This window comes from Miniopterus natalensis, chromosome 12, assembly GCF_054644295.1.
Source record: "Miniopterus natalensis isolate mMinNat1 chromosome 12, mMinNat1.hap1, whole genome shotgun sequence".
NCBI classification, from domain to species: Eukaryota; Metazoa; Chordata; class Mammalia; order Chiroptera; family Miniopteridae; genus Miniopterus; species Miniopterus natalensis.
Window position 1 is genome coordinate 44,339,405 of NC_142092.1, and position 14,297 is coordinate 44,353,701.

Here is a 14,297-nt window from a genome sequence, read left to right on the forward strand (position 1 = left end):
AAACCTCTACCTTTGAGATGCCCTCCAAGTTTACCCCGCGGCACCGGGTGTGGGCCTGCGGCAGCATCTCCAGGATTCAGCCCCGATCCGCCCACGTCTCCCCCTCCTGCCCGTCTCGGTGCTCCTTCAGCTCCCTGGTTGTGGGGCTTCTTGTCAGCCAGATCTCAGGAGGTTCTCAGTGATGGTGGTTCTGTGTTTTAGTTGTGATTTTGATGTGGTTGCGGGAGGCGGCGGGGGCAGCTGTTACCTACGCGCCATCTTGTTTCCTTCAATGTGTGTGAATTTTTTTTAGTTGTATGTATTCATGTATGTGTGCCTTGCACTGTGATATCAAAAGCATTTCATACTGTGGATCATGGTAAAGAGACAAAAACTTGACAAATGCTGTTCTAGGTACATCGTGGTCCAGTACAGGCAAGAGTCTGCAACGCGGAGTCTCCACCTCTGCCTTGAAGAGTTCGTATGATCTGGGGAAAATTACTTCTGTTTAATTTTTTCCATCTAAAAAATGTTCATCATCTCCATTCTGAGAATTCCTGAAATCTCTGTGCAACATTAGTTCTTAGGAATGAGATAGATCCATAATTTTATCAGTTAAGATACATTTATTCACTGCCCAGTGTGTTTCAGGCATTATCACATTGAGTTACCAGCACGAATAAGAGGGAAGCCCTCACTGGCCCAGTACTACAATATAGAGTACCTGGCTGCTACCAGAGGAGGCAGAAAGTAAGGCTTTAAGTGCTATGCAAACTCTCAGCACAGGGAGGATTCAGAGATTGTGGAGATGGGAGGGAGAGTGTCCAGAGGGAATTAATCATTCAGAGGGACTTGCAATGTTAGTGGTTAAGAGAGTGTAGAGGGATAGTTTGGAGAATTTCAATGCTAGTTTATTTCATTTCATTCATTACACACACACACACACACACACACACACAAACACATTTTAATACTATGTCCTTGAGATAAAGCAATGAACAAAATGACCCCTGCCTTCATGGAATTTACATTCCACTAAGGGAAATACAGTAAATAATAAATATAATAAATAAATAAATGATCTGTTAAAAAATGTTAAGTACTATGGAAAGAACCGAGCAGGTGAAGGGTAATTAGAAGTGGGGCTGCCAGTTCTAATTTTATGTGGGAGATAGTCAATGGAGGTATATTTAGAATCTAAATTTAATAGTAATGTATATTATATTACAAATTCTAAAAACATTCTAACATAATTAGAATTTTTATGTTGCATTGACCCTTTGTGGCCACTAGGAAGCAAATGAGCCATTTCTTGGGGTGAGGGTGGGTTGGGAGAGAGAGATGTGAATGATTATGCACACATCCTTCTACCAGGTGATCTGTAGGGGCCGTTCCATTAAGGACACTGGCAAGACAGGCAGAAGAGTGTTACTGTGTGACCTGGACCAAGACATTTTTGCCCTTTGCTTCCATTCCTTGGCACGTCCTCAGCCAGCAGGGGTTGGCGGCTGAGCAGAGGAATAAACTGCAGCTTGGCCTTTCGGCACCCAATGGGTGTCACAACCGAGCGATGGTGGAGAGAGGCAGACCTGCTGGCCTTTTCTTCTGACCCTGCATGGAGATTTTTTTGGGTGCTGTGCGAGGATTCCTGCGGTTACACTCAGCACTGGGGGTCTGTATAAAAGCCCCACTGATGCTTTCAGTTCCTTTGTAATATTTAAAATATCCCGGAGATTAAAGCATTTACCTGGACGTTAGGGTTTTTTGATCCTCCCACTCCAGCCTCTGCGGGCAGATGGGTGACCATTCTTATCTTTTGGACGAAATTCCATCCGGTCGCCCTTACTGGCACAGACAGCTGCTAGCCTTGCACTCAGGTCAGAGCTGGCAGGACCTGGCGAGCCACGCGCCAGCTGGACATGGGCGAGCACGCGTCGGGCTCCGCAGGTTGCGCATCTGGCGCCCGAGCGCCCCGCCCCCCTCGGCGCAGCGCGGGCCTAGGCCGCGGCCCTAGGTTTGTGCTCTCCAGCCTGCCGGGCGCTCTCTCCCCGCGCGGGGGCACCAGAGCCCTCGGAAGCGTCTGGCACTGCGGTGCATTTTCCCAGTTCCTTTTAAATGACTGCGGAAAAACAGCCTCTCTGAGCCGCAAATGGGAAGAAGGAGTCTCAGATCAAGCTTGCAAATACCTCGCAGTCATCATTTAACTGAGCCTGCAGAGCAGTTACGGGTTGTCACCCGACCCTCACGGATCGTCTCATTTGTTCCTAGTGAGACCCCAGGCTCTGGTCGTGCCGAGCTTCTCGGTAGCTGGATGCCTGTCGTGCTCCGGGTAGCGCGGGCGCAGGGCACGCATTCGCGCATACCGGCGCTCACACGAAAACGCACAAGGTACGGCAGGGGAGCAAGGGCTCTGGGTGCCCCGAGTGGGGGTGGACATCGCAGGGAGTGAAGCTACGAACTGGGAATGGCTGCATCCTGCCAGGATGACAGATGAGAGAAAATGACGCGGCGCCACACATCGGACAGGCCAGGGTTGCTGCCGCGCATTTAGGGAACCCAATACGCTTCAGGCGCGCTCCCTTCCCCTCACCAGTCTCTATTTCCCGGACGTGTGATGCCAGAAAACCGCAGGAAAAAATACCCATTTAGAGAGCTAGAGTTGCGTTTGGAGACTCCCCCCCACCCCCCAAAAAAAGCACCAACAGGAATACCCTCCAAAATCACGGATCCCCAAATAAATGCCCCGGAATGGGGGCGTTTTCCGTGGTTACCGATGCTGAACACGTTTTGGTGTTTACAATATTTATTTATTTTTAGGATAGCTAGCCCTCCCTTCTAGGCAGGGTGGGAAAGGAGAACGCAGCTGGGAGGGAAGAGTCCTATAATAAGAATCGGTGCATTTTTCAGAGCTGAACCGAGACGGGTCTCCATTTCAAGAAAGGAGACAGTCTCCGCTGCGACTGTAGAAGAGACCGACCGCGGTGTGAATTGGGGACTGGGAGGCGTCGAGCGGCGGAACAGTCCATCTCCGAGGTACCTGGGTCTAAATGCGCGCACACACGCACACACACGCGCGCGCGTCTACACGGGCTGGATGTGTGCGTGTGAGCGTATGTGCGCGTGTGTGAACTCCCACATGCTGCTGCTGCCTGCTTCTGGCCAGTGGCACCGATGCCTCCCTCCTCCCCGCTCTCCCCCAGATTCCCCTCCCCTCCTTGTTGCTTTTGTCTGGAGGGTATTATGGGTTTGTGTGTGTATGAACGTGTGTGTTTTTGGATTTCAGACTAATTTTCTGGAGTTTCTGCCCCTGCTCTGCGTCAGCCCTCACGTCACTTCGCCAGCAGTAGCAGAGGCGGCGGCGGCGGCGGCGGCGGCTCCCGGAATTGGGTTGGAGCAGGAGTCTCGCTCGCTCCCTCGCTCGCACTCTCGGCGCTCAGTGCCCAGCGCCAGAAGGAGCCTAGACCCAGGCGCCGCCGGAAGGCGGTAGGCGCCGGAGCCCCGGTGAGCAGCTCGGACAGTGCCCTCCATCCTTTCGGCCCTCACTGTCCCCCCGGGCGGCCGCGGCGGCTCCCCAGGTGGGACGCGCCGCACCACCTGCCGGCGCCCCCTGCTCTCCGCGGCGGTGGCCAATTCTGCAGCATCATTGGGGGCTCCGTCTCGGAGCCATGGCAGCAGGCAGTCTCGTCGTCCCCTTTCTAAAGGGTCCTTCGCCTGGCCTGTGCCATGGAATCCGTTCTCAGGGACCCTCGCCCTATCCCCCCTCCCTAGACCTCAGGCTTGGAAAGAGGGTGGGCACGCAGTGGCCCCAGGGGCGGCAGTGCCATCGAGGGGCAAGTTCGTTTCTGGGATGGGAGCTGGGCACTCATCTATCCACAGGCTCCCGGCTGGGGTCGGGGTGGGGGTGACGCCAGCCCGAAAGGAGAGTGTCTCAGTTCATGGTGTCTGGGGTCCAGCGCTCGGTCTTACGCTTGTCTGTTTGTCCTCAGACCCGAGGTGCGTCCAGGATCCCAGTGCGCGTCTAGCGAGGAGCCTGCGCCCCAGAGTCCGGGAGCGCCGCCGGCGGCTGCCCGGCGTGCGGGCCATGCTGCGGAGGCAGAGGAGGAGCTCCGAGCGGCGGTAGCGCCCTCTGTGAGGCGGCCGGGGATGCCCCGGCCACTGTGAGCGGCGCTGCCCGCCAGGACACGCTCAGCCCCGGCACGCTCCGCTCCGAGGGCCCGCCACCGACACCGAGCAGAGAGCTGCGAGCGCGGCCAAGACTGCCCGGCACGGGCACGGAGCCGGCCGGCCGGTGCGGCGCAGAGACACGCACTGTCTGCCTGGGGCTGGCATTGCGGCCAGGGATGTCGTCCTGGACAAGGTGGCATGGACCCGCCATGGCACGGCTCTGGGGCTTCTGCTGGCTGGTCGTGGGCTTCTGGAGGGCCGCTCTCGCCTGTCCCACGTCCTGCAAATGCAGCGCCTCTCGGATCTGGTGCAGCGACCCTATTCCTGGCATCATGGCATTTCCGAGATTGGAGCCTAACACTGCAGACCCTGAGAACATCACCGAAATGTGAGTTCCTGGTGCTCTCCTTTCTTCTGTCCTGGCCCCCACGACCAGGGCTGGTCGGACAGGTCCGTCCTGGGCATGAATGTTGTCTCAAGTCTGGGCAGAAGTCAGAGATGAGACATGCAGGGCTGGACAATCTGACAGTTACCTATCTGTTTCGGTGGCTTGGGGTTGATAACACCAGGAGTAGTGTGACAGTTTAAAATAAGTTTTAAATAGAGTATATGTTAATAATATAAATATATTCCTTGTGGGAAGGCATTCTGTATGCACTTTATATTTCAAAGCCCGGCTGGGTGTGCGTTAGCCTTTCTATATGCGATAACTTAGTTTTGGACATTTTTGTTTCATAAGAGTCTACGTGTATGTTGTGTTAGGGGAAGTTCCAGTAATATTTATTAGAAAGGAGGTTGAGATGATTAACTTTTTGAAATTTGTTGAAAGAGGTTAGAGTCTCCCCCCTAATATCGTTCTCTGAGGTTTGGAGTTGACCAATGTCCCTTTTCATTTCATACATCAGGTTTTACTTAGGAGATTGCATCCAGAGATGGCCTTGGAAATGATCTGTAAGAGGAGAAGTTCTGAGTGTTGAAAAGCACTTGCTCAAAAGAGAAAATGTGATCGTTGGAAGCCTAAAAGCCTGGTCTGATTTAATTTGGAATTGACTTCTCAGAGATATAATTTTGAGACCATTTGGATTATAAATCTTAATTGCCCATTGAATAATTTCTCAGGACTAGGTTGGATGCTAAAGCAGCGTGTAGCACTCAGATGAATGCTGCCTTTAGCATGGGACCCCTAGGTCCCCGGAAATGTTTGAGCTCCTTGTGATCTAATGGAGAAGCAGAATTGTGCATTTCTGTCCTCTTTTGATGCCTTGTGACAAATACATTATCAAGTAGGAATTCACCAGTCCTTTCTCCAGCATTCCCCTGTCATCTCTGCTAGAGGTGTCCCCCCAGCCCCAACTTTGCTGTTTATTTCATTAACATGAGTTTTATTCATTCATATAGAGGGCTGTAAGGCAAAGTTTCTCCTGCTTTTCCTTATGTGTTTGATACTAAGATAGGCAGCCCTGAAAGTAGGGCTTGTGCTGTGGCCTTCCGGTTGGCGAGTGCGCATGCATATTTTCCCCCACAGAAAACGCACACCCAGTTTCTGCCAACGTATGACCAAGATAACCTGTTTTTTTTTCATGTAAGTAAGAGACCTTCCTAGTCTCTGTTTGTTCTGCTGGTGATGTTCATGTTATAAAGCTTGGGCAGAAGGAAGTGACAACAGAACAGAGGGGAAACGTGCTGGCCTAGGAATGCTGAGATGTGCCGGGAGCAGCCAACTGTCAGGCTGGATCCTGGATGCTTGGTTCTCAATCTTTTTTGCCAGATAGCAGCAGTCAGGGCCTGAGCTGACGGGTGGGTAGGGCCCCGACCGTGCTGACCCTGCGCTGGGCTGGTCCAGGCTCACCAGGCTGGTCACAGTGTCTGTGGCTTTTTGTCAGGTGGTGTGTCTTTTACATGAGATGGGGTGTCAGTGGTCAGATGGAGGAAGCCATATGGAATTCAGAGCTCTTCAGAATATTTTGAGGTTATGGGGAGTGCGTTTGTACAGTTAGATGTTGTTTTGTTGTTGTTTTGAAATTCTTAGATGATAGATTATATAAAGAGGGAGGAAATGAGATAGGGCTGATCATTTTAACACTTTTTTCACTTTAATATTTTAAAGTCATAATCATAGAAAAGGATAATAAAACTCTTTTTAAATTAAAAAATATTCTTTTAAACCTTAGTGGCCTTAGCTGCCTGATATACGAAATCAGCAGCTTTGAACAGAGCTTTCTCATGTTAGTCCTCACAATTGCTGTTGTTCTTTTTATATTCGATGGCAGGGTCTTATTTTCAGGCTTTTTCAAATTGATTTTTTTTGGTTATATTTACCAAAGCCCTTGTCACAGTTATTAATTCACTAATGGCACTCTTAATTTCTACTCTTATTTTTTATTCTTTTGATTTGAAAATTTGTTGAGATTAAGATCATTGAGAGTAGGGGTAAGTGTTTAGGATGGGCAATTAGACTGGCTGATAGGAAAAAGCATGTTTCTCTGCTCTGTCCCCCAGCTTTGATTGAGCTGAGCTAGTTTGTGTCCTAGGTGTCCTTATCTGTAAAATTATAGAAAACATTTAGTATCATCATTTTGAATTCTGCTGTTTTGATAACAAAATGACATCAGTGGATGAGCTTGTTTCCCTCTCATCCGTATATAACACCATCTGTGTTCTTTTTCTTACATATTATTTGCTTAACTAGCTTTTAAATTCTTGGCCATTGGGTACCAGCTACAGTTGGGACCAAATTACACATTTTATTTTTTACTTTATTATTAGACCCAAAGTTATTCCTAAAATAACCTGTTTTAAAGTTCTGGTTTAATGGTGTTTAGCTAAACTTACATGTTTCCATTAAATAAAGTGGGAGTAATGCAAGTAAATAAACTGATTAGAACTTACTGAAGCAACAGTTGACGGTATCATTTTAAAATAGAATAGCTTTTAAAAACTACATATTAGGGGGAAAATATAACCACTGTGCCTTTTAGAATTCAGAGAGGTCATGGTAGAACATTTAAAAAAATATATGTATTGATTAAATAAGAGATAAGATGTTTTTTGTTTCTAAGTGCATATTTTAAGCAAAGCTGACATTTTGTTTTCAGAGTCATGGTTTGAACCTATTTTATTAAAAATCTCTCCATCACAGTATCTGTCTCATACTCTTTACCCACTGACATGATCTATATGTAGATCTACGTCTCTCCGTCTATAGATATACATCACTTTTGCCCATCATCACACTGCTGAGAAGGGCCCACTTTTCTTACCTGGAGATGGTTATACCAAAGCTGTACTAAATTCAGTTAAAAATAATGCCACTGTCCATATTAGTGGAATTCTAGAGTAAAGCCTGTTGTTGGAATTACGTAACCAGCCATCTAAGTCTCAGTTTTATGAAGTGCCAAAATGCATTGCAAAGAACAAGTTCCATCTCACATAAGTGGTAAAAGGCATGGTTAAAATAGGCCATGAATTTTTTTGTTGTCAAAAACATATAACATAAAATTTGCCATCTTAATTATTTCTTACTGTACCATTTAGTAGTGTTAAGTATATTCACATTTTCATAAAAGAGCATGCATTTTTATATTGCCTATATTTTAATGAAGACCAATGATGACCCTTTTTCTCAATTTATTGGGTGATAGTCTCTGATTTGGGGGTAATATTTGGAGACAAGTGTAATATTTTTCCTCTCAGCACAACACAAATAGAATTTGCAGCCTCTGCTGCCAGAGCCTCTATGTGCAATTTATTGCTGAGTTGGTTAAGCAACTGTAACGTTATACCATTAATACATTGATTTTGGCCCTCTCACCTTAGTAAGCTTTTCCACTGCAATTAATAGTACTAAATAAAAGTGCTGGCATTTATCAGGATTCAGTGAAAGGCATCAGTTTTTATTACTCTGATATTTATTTCTTAGCCCCTCCGTTGGGGGTTCTAGATGCTCAGATTGTGCTTTACATGCATTTAAGAACCACAGAGTAAGTTTTGAGTGTGGTTGCATAGGCCACACTGGACTTGTTAATAAATAAGGCAGTCTAACTTACGTCATTCATTATTTAACACAGGTTGCAAGCTTTTGTTGAATACATGCTATCTTCACAATGAAGGTATTTTCAGAATTCAGCTCAGCACAACCATTTTGAAGTTCCATACCTTCCATCTCTGCCTTATGGAGGTTTTCATTACATTGAGTCAAGCAATTGAAAAGCCCCTTGACCCCTTCTGACCCTACTTTCTTCCACCTCCCCCTCTCCACCACCTCTCATTGACTATCCAGGAAAACGTGTTTGATTTTTTTTTTTTTTTCTTCTCTGAAAACTGATATTTCCTTATGGGAATTCAGAGCGCTGGAGTTGAGAGAAGAGCCTGGGTTATATGTTATTCTAAACAAGTACTGGGAAGGTGAGATAGTGTGGTCACAGCTCCCCAGCACTGAGTTTAGCTGCTTAAGATCTTTCACTGTTTTATCCCATAAGCCTCTGTTTGGGTCTGTTTCAATATTCCCTTGTAAAGACATTTTCTAAGCTGAAAAGTTGGCTGAACAGCTGAGAGTTGAGGTTTCTTTCTCCCTAGGAACATTCTGTATGATCTCTTTGACTATATCTAGGTCGTGAGAGTCTAAAACCTAGAGTTTTTGTTTAGCTGGAGAAAGGAAATTGAATTTCTTCCCCCCCCCCCCCCTTTTTTTTTCTTATTTGCCTTTGGTCCTAAGCAAGTGCCTCCACTTTTAACTCATTGCTAATCTTGCCTGTTAGGGAAAGAAACATTTTCAAGCCATGATTGAATGTTATACACTGACATTATCCCTAGACGAACTTTACCACTTCTCTGGAGAGTTTCTGATAGGTTAAAAATGTGGCATTGAACCTGCTGCCCCTTGGAGCAGTGCCAAATTTTGGTTCCTCTTGATATCTGTAAATCAGTAGGATGATTTTTTGGGGAGAGATTATTTAGGCAGGGCAGGCTTTATACTTGTTTGATGTGTGAAAGAGAGAAAAGGAGAGAATAAAACTCAACTGTGGATTATTACTATCTGATTAATCATTTTCATAATCTACTTGGTATAGTGAGTTTAAAACACAAATCCTACCCTTCAGGTGGCAGAGATCTGAGCCCTACAGTGGCCTGATAATTTTAGCTCTACATTTGTTTGCTGATTGATTTCCATTAAAAAAGGCAATGATCCCACATGATCAGAGTGTCTTCTCACCACTTACTTTGCTCTCTGGGATGCCCAAAGGACTGGGAAGTCATAAATATTGACCTAGAAGATGAAGTAGTGAATGGTTGCGAATGTTATAAATCTGGGGTGAAAAGTGATACATAGGTATGAAGTTTACATGTTTCAAAAAAGTCTCATATGTGATAGAAAGCTGGAGTCAGGTGTCACCTGGTCTGGAAACAGCCCCTTAATGTTTTGGGGCCTGAGCCTGTCAGATGTAAACTGAGGGCTTTGGAGTCAGTGCTCAGGCAAGTTTCTCCTGGCTCTGAAGTTCCAGGAAGCTCAGTTACAGAGGTGATGCGGTTTATACGTCAGCTGTGAAGTAAAAGGTGGTGCGGGATGCTCAGAGCCTGGCAGTGTGTGAGTCTGAAGATCTTTGGTGTCATCTGTCACGCGTGCATGCTTTCAGTGCTCTGAGTTCCCCAAACTGTGCCTTTTTAAATGTGAGCTGCTGATAAGGCTGCTGGCATGTTATTGCTGGACTGATGAGTCCAAGGTCACTTAGAATCAAGACCACAGAAGGAGAAGGGGCTTTAGAAATGCTCTGTTCCAGCCCCCTCTGCAGACACCAAGGTCAGTGAAGTAAGTTACCTAAGACCATGATGCGCTAAAAACATAATGGGGACTAGAAATCTCTCTTAGCATCCAGAGGAAATGCTGAGCCCTTTACTTTAGGGAGCCTCCACCCTGATGTGTGTCCTGGGACTAAGCCTGACTCCAGCCACTGTTTTAGAGGCATCAGCGATATGAAGACAGGCTTAGTTGGGCTAAGTCTGTGCAAAGATGTCTCTACTAGAGACAAAGCAATTAAAAAGTACTTGAGTTACTGATCCTAAAGCAATGACCTTATCTTCATAGGAAGAGAAACATTTTTTGTTTAGTTTACTGTATTTTTTTTTTAAATTTCAAGTCTTCCTCTTCACTAAGTAATTCATTCACAAAAGTCAAGCTGCAAAGAAGAGCCTTCATGAGTTGGCAGCAATGAGGGACGCTAACCTGTGCCTGCTGGACCATGGTGGCAGGCTGAGGTTGGAGAGAGGGCAGAGCAAACAGAGCAGAGTGGAGGCTGCTGCTCTTAGAGTCTCTGTCACAATCAGAGCTGGTTATGAAGCGGAGGAACCCACAGCCCTTTAGACAAAGTCTGCCTTAGCACCCATGCAAGACCTGTGGCTGGAGATCAGTGGCTGAGCCAGTGGGCAAGCTTAAGCATTGCTGAAGCACATCCAGAATGTATCCTGCTACCATTTTGCGTGCTGTCCGTGGCCTGTACTAAGCCTTTCCCGGTAAGAGCACACCTCCGAGATGTACGTTTGGTTTCATGCAGGGCTTCTCCCAGAGACCTGAAAGGCACATTATAGGCATCTGCTTATTTAGGTTTAAAGCCGCTCACTGAAATCAGTGGGAAGGTCTGGACGGCCTCAGAGGGATTGTAACATCGATCCTCTTGCCTGGGCTCGCTAGTCAAGCAGACTGGAATTTGAGTTAGAGCCCCTTCCAGTATCTCACTTAAGGCTTTGTCTGCTCAGCCCCACTTGCCTAAATTTCGGCTTGAGAGAACAGGCAGTTTTGAGAGAAGTGTAAAGATTCAAACAAATATTCACAGGTTAAACAGCATGGTGGTGGGAGGGAGGTGGACTGGCGCTGCATCTTGTCTTTCCCCTCTCATCATCATCTCAGCTGTCGCAGTCTGCTATATTAGAAGATAAATGATCTGTGTGTCCTTGGGAATATGGCATCTTCTAATATGGAAAAAAGTGTTAACAATCACACGCTATTTATAGTCCCTTTAAAAATTTCTTTTCAATTACAGCTTACATTCAATATTATTTTGTATTAGTTTCAGGTATATAGCATTGTGGTTAGACAATTATATACTTTAGGAAGTGATCCCCCAATATTTCCAGTACCCACCCGGCACCATACATAGTTATTACAAGATTATTGACTATATTTCCTATGTACTTTACATCCCTGTGGCTGTTTTGTAACTACCAAGCTGTACTTCTCAATCCCTTCAAAAGAGTCCCCTTTTTTTTTGCAGATAAGGACCTAATGCTATTTAGCACCCCACCCTTTCCTGGAATCGCCTTATCTCACAATTCTCTGGATGCACACACAAGCACAGTCAGAACTCTATTTGTGTGTACAAGGTTTCTATAAATCTATAAATATGTGTGTACAACTCCACTAAGTGTGGTCTTTTCAGACTTAGTTATCTTGAATTGTAAAACTTTCCTAATAATTTAGGATTTACTTCCTTAAACTATCCAGGCTTTAAAAAAAATTGAGATATAAATGAAACTGATATAATATTTTATCAGTTTCAGATGTACAGCATAATGATCTGATATTTGTATTGTATATAACGGGAAATGCTCACCACAATAAGTCTACTTAACATCTATCACCTCGCAAAGTCACAATATTTTTCTTGTGATGAGGACTTTTAAGATTTACTCTCTTAACCAACTTTCCCCCAAATACGTTACAAGACAGTATTATTAGCAATAGTCACCATGCTGTGCGTTACATCCCCACTCAGACTTTTAATTTTGTTTTTATCATTCTGAATCTCTCTCCATGAGGACGTGATGGGGGATATTTTCTGAGTGAAGCAGTGTTAGTACTTTGACTCCATCTGCCAACCTGGCTTCTCAGAGGCCCATTGCATTGTGATCTTTGATCAATTATCAACACAATAAAAAAGGTACATTATCAATGAAGCATTTTTGAACAACTCTACAGCAGCGTAATTTAAACCAAAAGATAATGGAATTTTGGTTTTTACTTCTGAAATATAGTGCAATCTAAAAAGACAGGCTCTTCTACACTCTAATTTTTGTCACAAAAGTTGTCTCTATTTCATGTACCCCAGAGTCCCTTCCTGCGAGGTGGCAGAGGAGCCCAGGCCTGATTCGTTGGCTGCTGCTCACTATGGGACAGCTCGCTTCCCTTCTCCGGCCCTGGGTTACTCATCTGTGTGATGTGTGTGCAGGAGTGGTGGGCGAGAGCTCTAAATGTGGTCTCTAAGGTCTCTGGTAAAGTATGACCCCAAAACAAGCCCCTCTTTAAAAAAAGACACCAACCCAGCCCAAACCACAGCACTCTTTGTAGTCTGCTCCCAGTTTCACTTCAGAGCTCTGGTGCCGCAGCTGCAAACTCAAAGAGTGTCATGGAAGATTTTGCTCCTGGTGTGTTTACCTTGCACTCCTGCATTTAGCCTTTTCTTTTTATGACTTCTCAGTCTTCTTCCTCTGTTTCTGGTGGTGTTTCTTATCCCCCTCTTCACTTTCCCCAATACACACACACACTCAGGTAGGCATCTAGCTGCTAAGCCCCTTCAAGGGATTGCAAAGAAATCTTGGGTTGCAGGACCTGTGGGCCGACCACCATCATTACCACTGAACCTGGCTTGATAAACGTAACATACTCAGAGAGGCAGCAAAGTACAAGAACCTGAGAAGGGCCTGGGCGGGAGTGGGGATGTGGGCTTCACATCTACTCTCTCACAGTATCAGAACCTGGGATCCTGGGTGAGCTATTTAATCTCACCAGCCTGAGCTTCCTTATCTTGAAATTGGAGGATGGGTCCTGGATGGATGCTGACCCCTGAAGGGCTCTGCGGTTCTGAATCAGTCAGCCATGCGCACTAGTGTTTCCTTTTCTGTTCTGGAATTCTCCCTTGCCCCCTCCCCAGAGCTTGCTCCACTTTTCTTGGTGTCTTAAGCAGCAGAAGTCTCATCGGTGGGATTTCTCCAAGTCCAACTCTGCACTTCAGGTCAGATGGCTTTGCAGGTCACTGGCTCCCTGCCTCTTGCATGGCAACATTTCCATGGTTTCCCGCTCATCGAAACAGACTTTCATTTCTTTCCTTGGAGATCATTTTCTTCACATGTACTGTCTACCTTCACTTTCTGCAATTGTATCAACTAATTCACATGTTCATGTCTGATCAGCCCACTCAGGGGCCACTTCTATGGATTGTGCTCTAGAGGGATTTCTAACTGGCTTGCCTCTTTAGCCAGTCTCCACCTTTCCTGACCCTCAGAGCTGGAGCTTACACTGAAATAAAATCTCATCTTTCTGCCCATCAAGTTTTCCTTTCCTGCTGGCTGGAAGGGTTTATCACATGTTTCCTGACTGTCATGTGGGCTGCCTGACATGTAATTCAAATTTCCTGCAAACATTCGTTCAATTCCACTAGTGCTTAGGGAAGACACTGGGGTGCTACAGACAAATAAGGTAGAGTAGTGAGGAAAGGAGCCCCTGAATAAGTTATATCTAGTGGGAGAGACAGTTGAGTAAACATCTAATTTAATATAATGTGATGAGGGTGTCAGTACACTTGAGGCTAAAACCTCATTTACATCATGATTGTTTCAGCTTCAGGGAGAAATGGGGGCATCTACGAAGGGTGCTTCCTCCCAAATGTGCATGGTTTTCACTGTTTAACAGTGGGAGGTGTAGACAGCATGCGAGCAATCTCCAATCCCTACTTCCTATGATGGCAGTAACACAGCTGGGTTTTGTTACTTTTTTCTCTGTTAACAATTTTTGACGTTCTTGTGTCTTTGTCGGCTCCTGTTCCATTGGAGCAAGCTTCCTGCATCTGAAACACACCTTTGCCGTTGGTTACGATGGAAGGGCTGGAGTGCTTCTTGCTGAAGCCAGTTGCTCCACCTCTATTACAGAGCCCATACTCTTGAACTTTCTTCCATCAGTGACTTCCCTCTCACCTGTATTTTCAGTCTCTTTCCCTTCCTTGTAAACCTCAGAATTTAAGCAAGACCAGGTCTCTCCCACCTTGGACAAGTTTTCATTTAGCACTGCTCCCTCCCATTTCTTCCATCCCTCTTTAGTCCTGGCCATTCCCCCTCTCCCTTCAAAGCCTGATCTTAGAAGACTGGTGTCTGTTTCCCCAGCTCCTAGT

The 14,297-nt window shown here is 46.0% G+C and overlaps 1 protein-coding gene and 1 long non-coding RNA gene across 4 annotated transcripts in view; both read left to right on the plus strand.

The window, feature by feature from the left end:
• Positions 1 to 2,298: 2,298 nt before the first annotated feature.
• On the plus strand, positions 2,299 to 3,473 carry LOC148091831 (uncharacterized). The gene is made up of 3 exons (XR_015715441.1): positions 2,299 to 2,367; positions 2,887 to 3,012; positions 3,263 to 3,473. It is a non-coding gene; the product is annotated as an uncharacterized LOC148091831 (long non-coding RNA).
• A 761-nt stretch (positions 3,474 to 4,234) lies between these two features.
• NTRK2 (neurotrophic receptor tyrosine kinase 2) overlaps positions 4,235 to 14,297 on the plus strand; it is a 283,569-nt gene continuing 273,506 nt past the window's right edge. For all 3 annotated transcript variants that reach the window (XM_016223028.2, XM_087822730.1, XM_087822731.1), the window contains exon 1: positions 4,235 to 4,531. In XM_016223028.2, the coding sequence (XP_016078514.1) occupies positions 4,320 to 4,531 (212 nt within the window). In that variant the 5' untranslated portion in view covers positions 4,235 to 4,319. The remainder of the gene's footprint in view (positions 4,532 to 14,297) is intronic.